The sequence below is a fragment of the Eretmochelys imbricata genome, chromosome 7 (genome assembly GCF_965152235.1).
Source record: "Eretmochelys imbricata isolate rEreImb1 chromosome 7, rEreImb1.hap1, whole genome shotgun sequence".
Taxonomy (NCBI): Eukaryota; Metazoa; Chordata; order Testudines; family Cheloniidae; genus Eretmochelys; species Eretmochelys imbricata.
This window is the reverse complement of record NC_135578.1, coordinates 46,821,354-46,837,081: the sequence shown is the minus strand read 5'-3', so window position 1 is coordinate 46,837,081 and position 15,728 is coordinate 46,821,354. Positions and strand designations below refer to the sequence as shown.

The following is a 15,728-nucleotide window of genomic DNA, read 5'->3' as shown; positions in this document are numbered from 1 at the left end:
GACAGGGAAGATTCTACAACTGGTCAGACAGATGAGGCCAAGGTACAGGGATGAGGAGGATAGGAAAACAGCTGAGCCTATGGAGAGATGCTCCGGGCCTTTCATCCCAGACAGGGGAAAAACCAAAGCAGAACCTGTGCCCTTATGTATGCATCTCCCCACACTGATGCCCTAGCAGGAAACTGACTTGCCTCCCTCCAGGGCATCGGCTCTGCTGCAGCGGAGCCAGGGAAGGGTTAGTTGGGGCTTGCAAATTGGGCAAGCCTCCAGTACACACGCACACACACCCCTACGACTATACAAAGCCAACGTGCACACCAACGCACACACACAGCAATGCACTCACTCATCCACACATACCCCTGGCTAGCTGCTTACCACCACACATTGCTGAGAAACACACACACACACACACACACACACACAGTATTTACCTACACATACCAAACCACAAAACCAGTCTGCACACCAGAGAAACAGAGAACACAAACGCCAACACACAGGCAGAAATCCAAAGACACACAGCCAATGCACAGGCATAAGCAGACACAAACACACCACCATGCAGACCCTAACACAAATGCTGTCGGACAAGTAATTACAAAAGGTAGCATTAATTTAAAAAGAAATCAAAGTGGATGCAAGAGGAAGATACCAATGTACACGCACTCACACGCACACCCAGCACCTCCCTCCCAGCAGAGAGGGGAAGTCCCATTCACAGGTTCTGCCCTCTGGGTATCATGTCAAGCGAGAGATGGAGCACATTAGCCCCAAATCCTCTATTAGAGACCTAGCCCGTCACTCTGGCAATGCCCAGTGCCAGGAAAGGAAACCCGCAGAGATGTCTCCAGGGCACAACCCTCGCACTGTTGTCCTTTCCCGGACAGCTGGTTTTAAGCACCCACACCTGGCCCCAGCCTGCCCACGCCCTCCCCTGCTCCTGTCTCCTCTGCCACAGAGTCCCTGTTTGAGGATTATCGGGGAGGGCAGGGGAGCCGAGCCGGGATCTTAGTGCAGCTGCTGTATAAGGCAGACAGACCCCTGCTCTCCCTTCTCATTCCCATGGAGGTCAGGACATGCATATATGAAAGGGGTGGGGGATGAGTTGCTGGTAGGTTCCTTCCTGGTCATGCTCAGACCACCAGCCCAGGGGGAGTTTTGGCTGTGGATCAGAGCTACATGGCTGGCCCCTCTCTGCACGTTGGCAGATCCTACCCACCAAGCCATCGGTAACGCTGCAGCTCAGGCCCAGCCTCTGAAGCCTCTTTGGATCCCATGTTTGGGAGCCAGTTGTGCTGGGGAATCAGGGATCCCATCACTCAACACCCCACCCCTAGATCTGCAGCCAAACTTCAACCCAGACCCAGCCGGAGAAGGAAAACAGTTGGCTCTCTCCCCTCCCCCGTTGCTGGAGCCCCTACAATTTCTAGTTCCAACCTGGGCTCTGATCCTTGTTGCTCTTCCCCCCCCCCCCCCGCACAGCCATTTACACCCGTGCAGAGTAGGTGCTGAACGCTCCTGTGGTGATCACACCCGCTCTGTGCTTGAGTACGCAACACAAGAACGAGGGTCCAGCCAGGGCTGTTCAGATACCCCTACAGTGCAGCCACACAAAGCAAGCTTAGAGTTATATGCTTCACTACCCAACCTCAGTACCGAACAACCAGGGACATCAGCCAATGGAGGCCAAATCCACTTGCCACCACAGATGCACCCTCCCCCCATTCTCCGTGTAATGCCAGCTGTGGAGTTTCTGTCACTCAGCCAGGAAGTTTCCCACAGTGATGGATGGAGGGAGCCAGGAAGATCTCAGCATTATACCTTTACACTTCTTTACCATATGTTGGTGCTGAGCTAATGCAGCACGTTCTATGGAGGAGACACACACACTGTGCTCTCTTAAGGAGACTTCTTTGGTCTTTCCCTTAACCTAAACTAAATGGTATTTTATGGAGAGGCAACCTGGTCTAGTGTGTAGTGCACCAGCCAGCAACTCAGGAAACCTGGGTTTCTAGTCCCAACTTTCCCCTGGCCTGCTGGTAAGTTGCTTCTCTTTCCTCTTCCTATTTAGGGTGTGAGTTCTCTGGGCCAGGGATGGGTTTGTGCAGCACTTGGCAGCATGGAGCCCTGGTTATAGTACCGCGGTACAGAATAGTAGTGCTTCAAGCTGAAAGGCTCGCAGACGGCTGCTGTGTTATGCATGGAAAACATAACACTCTGCTCCCTTCCAAACCAGCATCCTTCCCCTTCTCACAAGGACTACTTGAGTCCTTCTGCTTGCCCCGTCTGATCACACACGGGCCCCTTCTTCTCTACACCACCCACGCCACCGCCTCCTCCTCAGATGCGCCCTGGATGGACGTGCTCTCTTCCAGGGATACGGCCTGGGCAGCGAAAGCGAACTACCCTAGCATCCCCAGAGCCAGGTGCTGGCTCCGTCGACTACAGATAGCCTGGCCAACACGCCGCACTCTTCTGGTCCAGTCGCGGAGTTCTGCAGGTGCCTGAAACCTAACCCCACCAGAGCAGGGGTCTTTGCTTCCTCTTTGGCACAGCACCACCTGCTGACAGGGGCAGGGACGAACAGCTGCAGGCTTGCCCAACATCGTGCTGAATCTCAAAGCAGCGCTAGACTCCCAGCTTAGATTTGCTTTTCCATTTGTTGCAAAGGGCACAGTTATAGCCCTGCAATTTCCTCAGCCCAACAGGATTTCCCTCCCTGTGGTTGCTGACAGGTCTTCAAAGAGCCACAGAGACTGGCACAGCTCCTGGCCAGGAGATTCCCAGGGCAGGAACTTGGCTGTGCAAATCAACAGGATGCACGCATACAGCAAGCCATGCTGCCGCCTAGGACAGGGGTGGGAATCCACTATCCAGCCACTGGCTGGACGCGCAGCATCAACACCGATGCCCAATGGGCAGACCCACGGGCCGCACGCACTCTCCTACACACATTCAGATACGAGCCATTCCCCCAGGGAAAAATCCAGCCCCAAAGTCACATCCATGCTGGGCACCTGGTGCAACAAAACTCCATCGAGTTCAACAGAGGCAGGACTGGGCCTTACATGTGTGGTCACTGGCTAACTAGTTGCCAGTTCTCAAGGTTCCCCCAGCTACCCAACTCACCTTGCTGCTTTTCCCCACTGCACCATCATACCTGGCTGCCCTGCCAAGCCCTTCCCCACTATGGACCTGGCCTCAGAGGTCTTCTGGTTCCTCCAGCCCCCTGGAAGGGGCCCTGGTGTTTTTCTGTTATTAAAACAGCAATAATATTTTCCCATCTCAGAACAACATTGGCAAGGCCCTTCACTCTTGTATTGTTTCAGAAAACTTTCCACCGGCAAATTCCTCCACAGGCTGGGAGCTTTTATATTCGCATTAATCCTCCAGTGCATCTGCGATGAGCAAAGGGGTGGAGTGAAGGGAGAGGGACCTGCTCCCTGCCTGAGACCGAGGACCTCCTCAGGGAGTCTGGGCTTCTCCCCAACTTCCAGGGGAGCCATGGATTTCCCCTCGGTATGATCAGCTACAACCAAAGCTCCTCTCGTGACCCACAGTGGGAGGATCCACCCAGGCGTGCTCACCCTCACGGCAGGGACACCTCAGACCTACCACCCTCCACACCCCAGACTCTAGCTGGAATCTTGGACTCTGTGGATTAGGTCCGGCTCGAAAGGTGCCATACCCAAAGGGTATCAGTCCCTCTCCATCATAATAATCGTACAAGGTCTAGAGGGAGTCGTGCTGCAGGAGGCAAGACACAGTGTGATCCATCGCACAAAGACACCACTCTGGAGGGAGGCAGTGCTGGGCTGCGGCAGGGGCGTGCTGGGGAGCTGTGTTGCTGGAGATGCCATCTAGAGTTAGACACAAAGACCGACATTTGGATTTGGAGCCAATTGTCCCCAAACTTAGCTCAAAAGTTCTGGTTCAGGCCCCCTCTTCATATTTGGGCATGCTCCCTCAGACCACCTCATCAGGGGAGAGGAGGCATGGCACTGCCGTACTTCACTTCCCACCGCCCTGGCCTGGGGCTGCACCTAGGAGAGGTCTGAGCAGAACAATGTACTGCCAGCTGGGGGGATGGGAGAGGTACAGTATTGGGTGGCAATTTGGGGGGGGGGGGGATGGGGTTGTAAAGTATTCACCTATGGTATGCACAGGATGGGGGGATGGGAGAAGCAGCACCATACTGGCTCCACAGTGAATTTCTTCCCATTGATTTGCAGGGCTGTTCAGATCCCCCAGGACAGAGAAGACCTCCAGAGTTAACTCCCTTAACACTCCCCTCTTTACCGCCCCCACATACCAAGCCAGGGGGAAGAGCCAGGACTCTGTGTCAAGAGCCCTTCCCTCAACCCCGTAACTGCATTGCCCAGCACTGCTAGCGAAGAGATCCCACAGTGCCGAGCCAACACAAACAGCTTCTCCAGCCATTCACCTTGCCTTTTGACATGCTCCCCCCTCTTCCAGCCCTCCCCCCGTTATTTTGTCTGCACGGTATTTGGAGAAGTGACAGGAGCCCAGCTCTCCTGACACAGCCTCTGTTTTGTCTAACAGCAGGGCCGTGAGCGGGATGGAGCAGGCTGCTGCTGGCAGGATGGATGGGAAACTGCAGGGAAGTGGGGCATAGATTCGGAGCCCGTGTGATGCAGCCTGAGCATCTCCCTCCCTGTCTCTCTGGTCCTTCCCCTGGAGCTCCTCTCTCAACCATTTCACTTTTGGGAACAGTCACTCATCAAAGACACCCCCCAGACAAAACCCAGCCCTTGGGAACACTGACAGGCCAAGTGATTCTGTGATCCCCACGCATCGCAGGGCTACAGCGGCTCGAGATCACCCACACACTCCCCCACCCAGAGCACTGCAACCTTCTTCTCGTGAAGCTGGCTCTGCAGCACCTCATTCCTTGCTCCACCCCACCACCCCGCACCTCTCTTCCCTGGAGTCGTTCCTGGCTTCCACTGGTAGAAGGGAGAGGGATTGGCATCAAAGCATCCCCACCTCCATGACAAGGGAGGAGAAACCTTCCTCCCCTGGCTTGGTCCTCCGGCAGGCTCTACCCTGGAAAGGGACTTGAGTGAAAACCAGCATGTCAACAGTGGGACTCCCAATGACACACTTACACCTGTTAGCCTGCCCTAGCCTAGTCCAGCTTGTGCATCAGCAAGAGTCTTGGGTGGGTTTTGCACAGTACCCAAACCAACAGATGTCACATGGGTGTCACTGAGGCAGCATTTAGTCTAAAAATCTTTTATTACTGGGGATGTTGCAGGAGAAGAAATGAACCCAGCTTGACTTTCAGATCCCAGGGTGAAGGGTGGAGCCAAGGGGCTGGGGGAAATAAAGGTATCATTAAATTTTAACTGAACACATGTGCTCTGGAGCCCCCAGGAGACACCGAGCATGACAACCCAGGACTGCACTTTAAATGAACATCAAAGCCCTGCTGGGGAGGAGAGGAATGGCAGAGCAGATGCTAACGCCTAGCTGGTCTCTCGCGCCTTCCATTGGAGAATCTCAAAGCACTTTTAACAACATTCGTAATTAAGCTCCACCCCCCACCCCATGTGACAGGGCCATATCAACACAGATGGGGAAACTAAGGAACATGAAGGCAACGTGGCTTGCTCAGAGTCATAACACCAGTTAGCAACTGAGCCAGAAGAGTAGCCAGTCCTCTGCCTCCCAGGCCTGTGCCTTACCCATGCTCCCTCTCTTTGCTTTTAGAGCACAAAGCCTCATTTCATGTCTGGCTGGTCAGAGAGCAGCACGTGCCCGGTTTTCTCCAGAAGGCAGGGGATCAAAGGGAAGGCCCCCGGCCACGCCACCGAACTGCTAATAACCTGGAGTTTCTTTCCTCTCCAGAAATACCCAGGTTATCAGTTTGACTTGGCTATTGTAAACCCAGTAATGGAACTCTGGGGGAAGTGAGAAGACTCTCCTTTTAGTCCCATCATGTACTAGTGACAGAAGCAGTGAGGACTCAGGACAGCTATGGCAGGTTCATGGGGTGAGAGGGATGTTCCCTTTGCCAGTCCCAGCCACGGGAACATCATTCACACCACACGCACTCCCAGTACCTCCCTCACTGGGAACCAGCCTCTGGCCCCTCTTGATCCTGAAAAGAACACAAAGCCAGAGCCCGCTTGCCAAGTCTGTGGCAATACGGGATGCAATCACAGCATGGAAGAGGGAGTCAATAAACGTGAGTTTAAGTCCAGGCTCTATTATGCCCTCTCTGGGTGACCTTGGGCAGGTCATGGCACCTCCATGCTTCAGTTTCCCCATCTGTAAAACGAAGATAATGGTACTGACACTGCTAGGCTTTGAGATCCTTCTATAGGAGTGACGCAGTATTAAGGTACTGGGACACGGGGCCCTGTAAGCCATGCACTTCGTCAGTCTGCCCCCTCCAGAGAGAAACTTTGACAGCAGGGAGTGCCTAGGTGCCAACCCCTTTCTCCTAGCCAGATCTCTGCCCTGACTGGCCAGTTCTCTGCTGGCATGATACAAGCAGCAGATCATTGGGATCCCCATGTAATTCAACCCTCTACAATAATGCATACACGCAGAGTTTTCATTACTACAGTGCCTTTCCCTTGGAATTCCCTGACTTCACCACCTCATAACTACATGCCCAAGCCTGCAGCCCATACTCAGCTACAACTCCCATGGGCTGATGGGAGCTTTGCCTGGGGAGGACAAAGCAGGAACCACAGGATTGGACCCCAGGTTTTGGCTGAATTATTGCAGGACGACAAGACGCACAGGTTGGAACAAGAGCAGTGTCACTGTGTAGCATTTGATGGCGTAAATCTCCAATCAGCCCTTAATTTACTCCAGCCGAGGAGCTGGTCTTCTACATTTTGAGTGCTTTCCAGTTGTTAACTAAGTCAAGCTCACATCCGCACGGGGAGCGTTGCTCTCATCACTTCACTGGTGGGGAAACAGAGGCACCGTACTACATTACTAATTACGGTAGCACCTGGAGGGCCCCTAAAAAACAGGCAAAGGATGGGAGGAGAAATGGCTCGCACCAGGGCAGAGTTTGTCAGTAACCAACCCTGGACTAGAACTCAGGCTCTCCTGATTCCAAGGCCAGGGCTGGCTCCTGTAGGCCATGCAGTCTCAGACCCAGGATTACACAGCAAGCGAGTGGCAAGAGGCCCAGGATTCCTGGGTCCGCCCATGCTGCCTCTCGCTATAAAGGCTGGTGGCACAGAGGGGGAAAGCACAGGCTGACATGCTGAAAGCACATGCTGCCTGAAGGATTTCGCTGCCCAGCTCCTGTAAATTTCAGTGGGGTGCACGAATCCATCAGCTCTGAGAATCTCAGCCATCTTTCCCACGGAGGCAACAGCCTATCGCTCTCCAGAGGAAGCGGCAGCTCAGCACCCAGCCAGCCCTATGAACCTGCTGTAAACATGTAGGGGCACCTTGAGAAGGTGGGGGAGGAGCAGGACCTTCCCAGCCACACAGCTGGTGGTGCCCTGGCACTGGGCACACCCCCCCAGGAAGGAAGCTGCAGGGAGGAGTGAGAAGGTGCAGTGAATGCTTTGTTCCATGCAGCCCATGAACCAGGGAGAACTAACTGCTCCCACAGCACCAAGGGCTGGGACAGCTTCCTTCCCTCCCCCTAGCCAGCCAGATTCAGGCTCCAGGCACTCCAGCAGGCTTTGGCATCACCTCTGATTGTTGCACAATGGGCTCTGTTCTTCGAAAAGGCTACTCTGGCTCCCTGTTCCAGCCAATCACAGCCTCCTAGCAGGAAACTCCCAGCTAGCCACAGAAGAGACTATATTCCCCCTATTGCCAGCCACTGGAGTTATGCTGCTTCCCTAAATAGCAGGAGAGCAGCCCTGATGGGAGTTTCTTTTAACTACAGAAAATGTTTCCAGCCAGGCACTGAGACTCAGGACTCCTGGGATCTCTTCCTGTCTGCCAGACTTGCTGCAGGACTCCAGGCAAGTCACCTCCCCACCCTGCACGGCAGCTCCTCCAGGGTAACATGAATGATATTGACCCACTTCCCAAGGGGAACTAGAAGGCTCCATTAATTAGTGCTTCTCAAAAATCACAGCTCAGCTGTACAGATTAATCCTGGCCGGGCCAGCAATTGGCTGTTCCAATGGACAAACGTGTCCAACTGGCAACGGAGCGGCTTGCATAGCTGAGGCAATGAAGAGCACCCTTTGGCAGGGCCATGACTAGGCAAGGCAATCTGCAGAGCAATCTACATCAGGGTGGGGATTTGAGAGTGTCTAGAAAAACCAACTGTTAAACAGTGAATCTCAACCCTCACTGCAGTACTAGAGTTGTTCTGGTTCACTTCTGGATTCTCTAATGTCATCATTGCAAAGCAAAGAGATTCAGGGGCTGAGCAACGTGCTTGGGCAGCTGGGAAAAGAGAGGGGGTGGGGAACATAGGGAAGAAAGGGGAAATAAATCCCATCGGATCTGTTTTAGACCCAGGTGGACCAGAGTGGTGGATTAGCCGAGTTCAGCAATGGAGAGGGCCCACTGTTGGTAACGCTTGCCAGCAGGGGTCACTGCAGCCATGGGGAGGAGGCAATATGGCCCACATAATAGACTGGGAGTCGAGGGGCTGTTTAGCCACTGAGAGCTGCGATGGAGCAGGCCTACAGCTGATCCGCTCTGCCCTCCCCAGCAGGGGTCGCCAGTGAGCATAGCACTACAGGGGGCCCCACTTCAACCAGCCAGGGGACAAGCAGGCACAATACAACATGTGTACGCACAGCTGGCGACAGCAACAGCCGTCCTGCTTCACAACCAACGGCTCCCTGCGGAGAGCTGCAGGAAAGCTCCGAGCACATCCCCAGGCAGGAGGAAAGGCGTCCAAAGCACCAATAATTGCAGGGCTCCAAACCCGCTCCAGTATTTCCTGCCAGGGTGGGTGGGGAAGTGAGGATGGTGCTGAAGCAAGCTGGTTCATGCCACCCTGCCCAAGAGTCTCCTTCTTTTGCCAGCTGCACTGGGTCCAGGCGAGAGGTTCGCCCCCCCCCAGGCCAAAGAGCATTTGTGCTCCGTAGGCGCTGCTCTCTTCCTAGTGGCATGCTGCTTGCAATTACAAAGCACAGGGATACAGCCCTTGGAATTTCCAGTGCAACACTCTTCCAAACTCCCCTGCACATTTCTGCAGCACCCTCCCCATCCAGGAGGTGCCGGGCTCTGGGAGCTGCCCTGCTGGGGTCTTTGCCAAGCGGGAGGTTCCCAGGCTCTGCGGGCATCAAATCAAGGACAGTTTGTTTTTTGTGGGTCTGTTTCTGACTGACGAGCTGCAGCATGTTGTGCACATAAATCAAGGGGATACATCGTTGCGCTAGCAACCACAGGCCGGTGGGAAGGGCCAGGAGCCACATTCCTTTGCAAGCGATCACAGGAATCCAGTCCAGGTTCTTCCCCTCCTCTTACGGGATGTATCCAGAGTCCACTCCAGGCGGGCACAGGATTCCAGCTCGTTTTCTCCCTACACAGAGTCCTCTCCAGTAGGAAATGGAAATCCAATTCAGGTCCCCACCACACAGGTGCTGCACTCAGTCCACCCCAGGTGGACAGTGGTGCCCAGTTCTGATGGTTCTCCTCTCACTGGGCTCACACTTTGTCCTCTCCCAGTGGATCTTCTAACTGGCTTAGGCCAGCTCCATCCCCTGGGAGCATTTATCAGCGACAGCTGCTCTGGGGCAGGATTGTCAACAGCACCAGCCTGAAATCCCATGAGAACCAACCCCGGGTGCGCTGGCCTGTGCTTTGGCTGCTTGGCTCTCTGTCCTTGAAGCAGCCCGGGGCACAAGATGCAAAAGAGCCAAAGCACCTGGAGCGAGGCTGAGAGACAGTCCAGGCAGCCCCAGCGAGAGAAACCGAGCTCAGTCGATCTGCCACGTGTTCAGGAACAGCCCATCAGCTCTGGGACCGGAGCCCCTCATTCGGAGGGTCACACCCATTTATCCCTACGCGAGTCCCCTAAGTCCCATGAACCCCACTCCAGAGAGAAAGGCAGGGTGCTACCTTGCAGCCTCCTCATTCCCCAGAGCCACATTCCCCTCCCACTCACACCAGTGCAGGCTCCTTAAAGCCAACGGGTGTAACCAAGAGTTCGGCCCCAGGTGAGTGGCTGAGATCTGGGAACCATGCAGCGTTGGGCCAGCATGCCCAGCAGTGTCCGTGTGTCCATCCTGTACAATGGCATGGCTCCCTGCTGGAAGCAGGAGATACGGTGGGAACTCTCTGCAGTAGGATGGCCTGACAACACGCTCAAGTTCAGGAACTATTTGGCTGGCTCACAGCTGAGTGGATTAGCCCCTTGGGGATGGGGAAGCAAGGTGGCTCGTGTTCAACCTCATTGCACATGAGCCAGCTCCAGCCCTGGGGTAACTCCTCTGACTTCAGCAGTTACACCAGGGTTAAGACTGGCCCAACATGTTCACAGCCAAGTAGGAGAGGAGAGTTCAACTGCCCCTAGAAAGGAGAGGCTCAAACGCTTCCTGCCCTTTGTAGCTACCAGCCAGCATCCCCCCCCATACACACTGCCGGGCACTCCCTCCCAGAGCCTCCCCTGCCCCATCCCTGACATAAACCTGCTTTGTCTCCCACTGGCTGACAGCCCTGCTCACCTCCACCCTTTAGCATGTACCCCGCACAGCAGCCTTCCCCTGGAAGGTAGCCAGACCTCTGAGCTCTGGAGCCACCTGCCTTTCACCTCTATGTGGAACCAGAAACACCCCCAAGCGGGGTGGCGAATAGGGGTGGCGGGAGCCATGGGGCGCACCCCTGAAGTGCCGAGCAGCAGGGAAGTCTGGGCAGGATCCCACAGCAAGACGTGCTGCACAGACCACAATGTGTCACTTTCCACACTAAAGGGGCTGTTTGATTTGCCTTCCTTCAAAGCAGCGAAGCCAAAACAGCCTCACCTCCAGTCTGCCTAGGACGCCACTGCGGCCTCCCTCGCACCTCTAACCCTCCCAGCTTCCTTTCCCTTGTAGTCTATTTTTAAACAGCTAATCGTTCCGCGCTGGAGTTTATTTTTTAAGCAGGAGATTCTCACGGTCACCCTGGCAGATTTCCCCACGCAGCACTCCTCATAAAGCAATGACGAAGGCAGCACAGAGAAAGCCAGCCCATTACTCCCACCTACCCTTCTGTGTGGGAAAAGCTCCCAGGCAAAAATCCTGAAAGCCATCAACTTATCCTCCTTCAAGGCCCCCCTGGAAACTCCCCTCTGCCTTGATCCACAGAGAAAGCTGCCAGCTGATAATCATTTGGCAGGTGGGGAGCTGAGATTGCTGCTCCTGAATGGCTAAGAATTGCCTACATCCTTCTATCATAGATCCCCTTCAGTGCCAGATGATTTGTCTTTTAGACTGCAAATTCTCTGGGGCGGGGACCAGTACAGGAAGGTTAATTAGGGATACATTTCAAAGGTAATGTTAATTAGTAACTAGATACATTTCAAAGGTAGTACATTTAAAGGGGGAGGGAGAAAAAGATTGTTTTTAAATGCAACACATTTAACTTGTGGAACTCACAGCTGCAGGAAATTATTGAGTTAAGCTGCAGTAAAGGAGAAGATGCTCCTATGCCTAAGAAATGGGTATCATTTTCAAGTGACTTAGGAGCATAGGTCTCATTTTCAAGATGACTCATGCATTCAGGCACTTTTTGAAAATGTTACCCAGCAAATAAAGTTGCTCAGATACAATTATAATCCCTAGCTCACATCTAGCACTTTTCATCAGCAGATCTCTCAGCACTTCACAAAGGAGGTCAGACTCATTATCCCCATTTTACAGATGGGAAACTGAGGCACAGGGAGGTCATGTGACTTAGCCAAAGCACGCCAGTGACAGAGACACAGCATGCCAGTGACAGAGCCAGAAACAGAACTCAGGGCTCCTGCATCCCAGTTCAGTGCTCCATCCACTAGGCCACACTGCTCTGATTTCTCAGGCTTAAGGACATACGCTGTTTAACAGCCAGGCTCAGGAAGAGCTGTCCTCCCATGGGACAGTACTGCACAAGACCCAGACTCTGGCTGGTGTCAGCCAGGACATGGGTCTGCCTAGCATGGCAGCTGCCATGTGCACGGTAACAACGTCCCCTGCTCAAACAGCAGGAACCAGTTCAACACCCTCAGTTCTTTGAGTCCCAGTAGGACAGCTTCCCAGAACAGGGGTCTCCATGCGCTCCATTTCCCTCCCCACTCCCTAAGCAAGTAGCAGGTATGGGACTAGGTTCAGAGTAGGATAATTCTGGTCTCCACCTCCCCTGGCCTACCCCAGACCAGGTATGCATGGCCCAGTATATGGAGTAAGGCAATGTTCCTGGCTTAGTGCTTTACTGCCACTGGGATTCAGAGGAGCAGAGCATGGCAGCCACCCCTGAGCAGTTCCACATCCTTCCCCCCCCTCCCCCCACAAACTGAGCCATTCATGGTTTTCAGGGGAACCTCTCCTTCTTCCACCTGTAGCTCACATCTATACAAGTGGCCACCTAAGGAGAGAGAGCCTTGACATTCCACCCTGGACAGAGGAGCTCTGAGCCAAAGGCCAAGTCAGCCTCCCCACCGAGTCCAGATCTACAAGGAAGCAAGTTGCTGTAAACAGCAGAATCACTTTCCCCAGCTCTGTGGGCTGTTAGCCACCAGATCCACAGCGACTTGGGTCACAGCCACCCTGACATCCGTCCTCTGGGGCAGTGTGCAGCAAACCCGCAAGAGACTCGAGCCAGCTCTTCTGTTTCCACCACTCTCCCAGCTGGACTTTCCCGAATCCCCACCCTCCCTGTCTTTTTGAGGGTTGGGAGGCCAGGAGGGAGGGACTATATTGGCTAGCCACAATATCAGAAATCTCCCATCTAATGCAATTTGATCTGCAGTCCCCAACCAGAGTCCCCCATCGGCGCTGGCCACAGACAGTGCCTCTTCAGCGGTACCACATGCACCCAAGTGCCCACGACCCCAAGCCTGTGTCTGCTCATACCAGAGTCAATGGGAGTTTGACTTACTAGGAGCAGGCCCAGAAAAGGGGAAAAATAAAAGCCAGCCTAACCCTCCAGCTGCAACTCCAACCCCAGCTGTTTTGCCTCTGTCCAGCTCCTAGATCCAATCAACACAAGCCTGCAGAACTCCATGGCAAAGGCCATTCTTGAGGTGTTTCCAGCTGCAGCAAAAGGAAGAAGCATCTCTGATGGCCAGAGAGAGCCCACCCTTGGCAGTTTCCCAGTGTCGCACAAGGGGTGTGAATCAAGCCGCTGCACATCCCAGGGAAGCATCGGGCGATACAGGGGAATGCTGGCTAACAACAAGGTGCCAGCCTTGCATGCCATTCTCACACGTACCCAGCGCTGGGGCAAGAAGCTCCAGGAAGGTCGCTCGCACCTGCCAGTCCAGTGAGCAACATTCCTCCTGCTCCTTCTGGAGTGGGGCTGGCACACAGCGCGTGCTTTAGAAAGAGCCTTCTCTGGGCAGAATGCTGAGAGAACCAGGTTGCTCTGGCTGCAGTACCAGACACTGGTCACAAGGGGGTGCTGGCTGCAGACAGGGCACAGAGGATATGTGTCCACACTTCAATGGGAGGCAAGACTGCAGCACATGGAGATATAGCCCAGCTAACTTTGATCAAGATCAAAGTTAGCTTGAGTAACAATAGCAGTGAAGCCGCCAGCACAGCCCAAGACACTGGGTACATACTCCGTGGCCACAGCTTCACTGCTATTGTTACTGGAGCAAGCTGGATCAAAGCTAGCTGGAGTATCTACAAGTGCTGCATGCAGTACAGACATGCCCTGAAAGCCGTCAGCTCCCCTTTTACACCAAGCTCCTGCTCTCAATTTCAAGGTGTTCCCGCACCCATGCAGGACAGGAACAGCCCCAAATCCTCCAGTTACCCACGGTCCCATTAGCTGCAGCTGCATGCAGCCTTGCAAACTGATCACTGCACTGTGGGTCCCCCAGGGACCCACCACATGCATAGTCTCACCCTGGGGATGAAGAAGGACGAGGGACCAAGGCTGGTAGCACTCATGTTAGCCAGGTTGGGGGATCGTTTCAAATCAGGATCCCTTCATTTAGGCATTAATCCTGACCCGGGCACCATTCCATCCCAGCAGGGCACACCAGAGAGAGGGAGTCTCACAGGTAACACAGACGTGCAGGGTAGCAGACACTCTCCCCACAGATGGCTACAATCTCAGTTGGCCTATGGCTGCTAGGTTAGCCATTGAGATAGACCCCTGTGCAGTCTGGGGGCAAGCAAAGCCTGACAGTGCCTGGAGGCAGGTGGGGCCACTGCCCGCCCTGTTTGAGCCACTGCCCACCGCTACGAAATGAGAGAATGACATTTCCCAGCATGTCGGGGAAGGGTTCACCACCCCTCAGTCATTGCAGGAACTCGCTTCTTGTTCCCATTCCAACCACAAGAGGGGCAGCAGACCCCCGGGGGCAGTGAGGGCAAACAGGGCAGACCATTTATAAATCTTAACACTCCCCAACACACATACACACACACCCCGCTGTAACTAACCCAGTAAGTGCCATGTGTCAGACTCCCACAGGATGCTCTGCAGTTCCACGGGGCGCCGAGAGTTTGAATACACGCATGCAGTGCACACACCGGTACAACCACAGGGTCGAGGGGGCTAATTTGTCAGGCATACAGTGTACACCCAGAGGGAGGAGTGAAGGAGTTAATTGCCAACACTCCCACTCTGCCCTCAAAAGATCTCAGTGTAATTGGGCTGAGATGGGGTTAGGAGAGCCAGGGGACACCACAGTGAAATGTACACCCTTGCTCAAACCCACACCACCTCACACCTGCCCAGTTGTTCATTATCACCTCCCTGCACCTTCATTGCCGCACAAACCCATCCCCACATCCAGCTGGCATTATTTCCTGCAGGAGCCCGAAATCCCCCCCTCCCCATCCACCAACACCTCCTCCCTATCCCCAAGGCGCTGGAGATCGCTCCGATCAGGTCAGCGCATGCCCCAGCACTTGTTGAGACCCAGGCATAAGCACATGAAGCCAGCAAGTGCCAAGTCAAAAGTGGGAGGAGAGCCAGGCGGCAGCCCGCCTTTCAGCTTTAGATCCTCACCACCATCCCCAGAGAGAGAGCATGCAGCAGCTCCCCTCAATACAGCTCCGTAAGCAGTATTACCTTTGCAAGGGAGACAAGGCGGGGGGGGGGGGTAATATCCCATATTGAACCAACCTCTGCTGGTGAGAGAGACAAGCTGTCGAGCTTACATGGCGCTCTTCTTCGGACCTGGGGAAGAGAGTGCCTGGCCCACCTCGTCTCTCTAATATCCTGGGACCATCATGCCGACACCACCCCTGCGAATTACCTTTATAAGACAGGCGGAGTCTGGGCACGCTCCCCTTGGTGCCTTGGCAGCTGGCGAAGAGATTCCAAAAGAGCCACCAGCTTGCCAGGAGCTGGGAGAGGCAGCTCCGCTCCATGCTCACGTGCTGCTGGGCTCTTCCTTTCGAGGCCCCCCTGGCCTGGAACTCAATGGGATTCCTTGCCGACCCCCCCCGCAACGCCGTCCAGGGAGAGACGGCTGCGAAGAGCCCAGCTGGCCAATATGCGCTCGTGCAGCCTTCCCCAGCCCGCCTGCCACCAGCGGCTGGCTCCAAGGCGTCTACTGGGAAGTTTTATACAGGCAGGGCTCCACCCAGCTCCTTGCAAGGCGAGGGACTGCCACA

The 15,728-nt window shown here is 54.6% G+C and overlaps 1 protein-coding gene across 1 annotated transcript in view; it reads right to left on the bottom strand.

Annotated features, from left to right (window-relative positions):
- SEMA3G (semaphorin 3G) overlaps window positions 1–15,482 on the bottom strand; it is a 65,074-nt gene extending 49,592 nt beyond the window's left edge. The window contains exon 1 of the mRNA XM_077821289.1: window positions 15,368–15,482. Coding sequence (XP_077677415.1) covers window positions 15,368–15,482 — 115 coding nt within the window. The remainder of the gene's footprint in view (window positions 1–15,367) is intronic.
- Window positions 15,483–15,728: the final 246 nt, after the last annotated feature.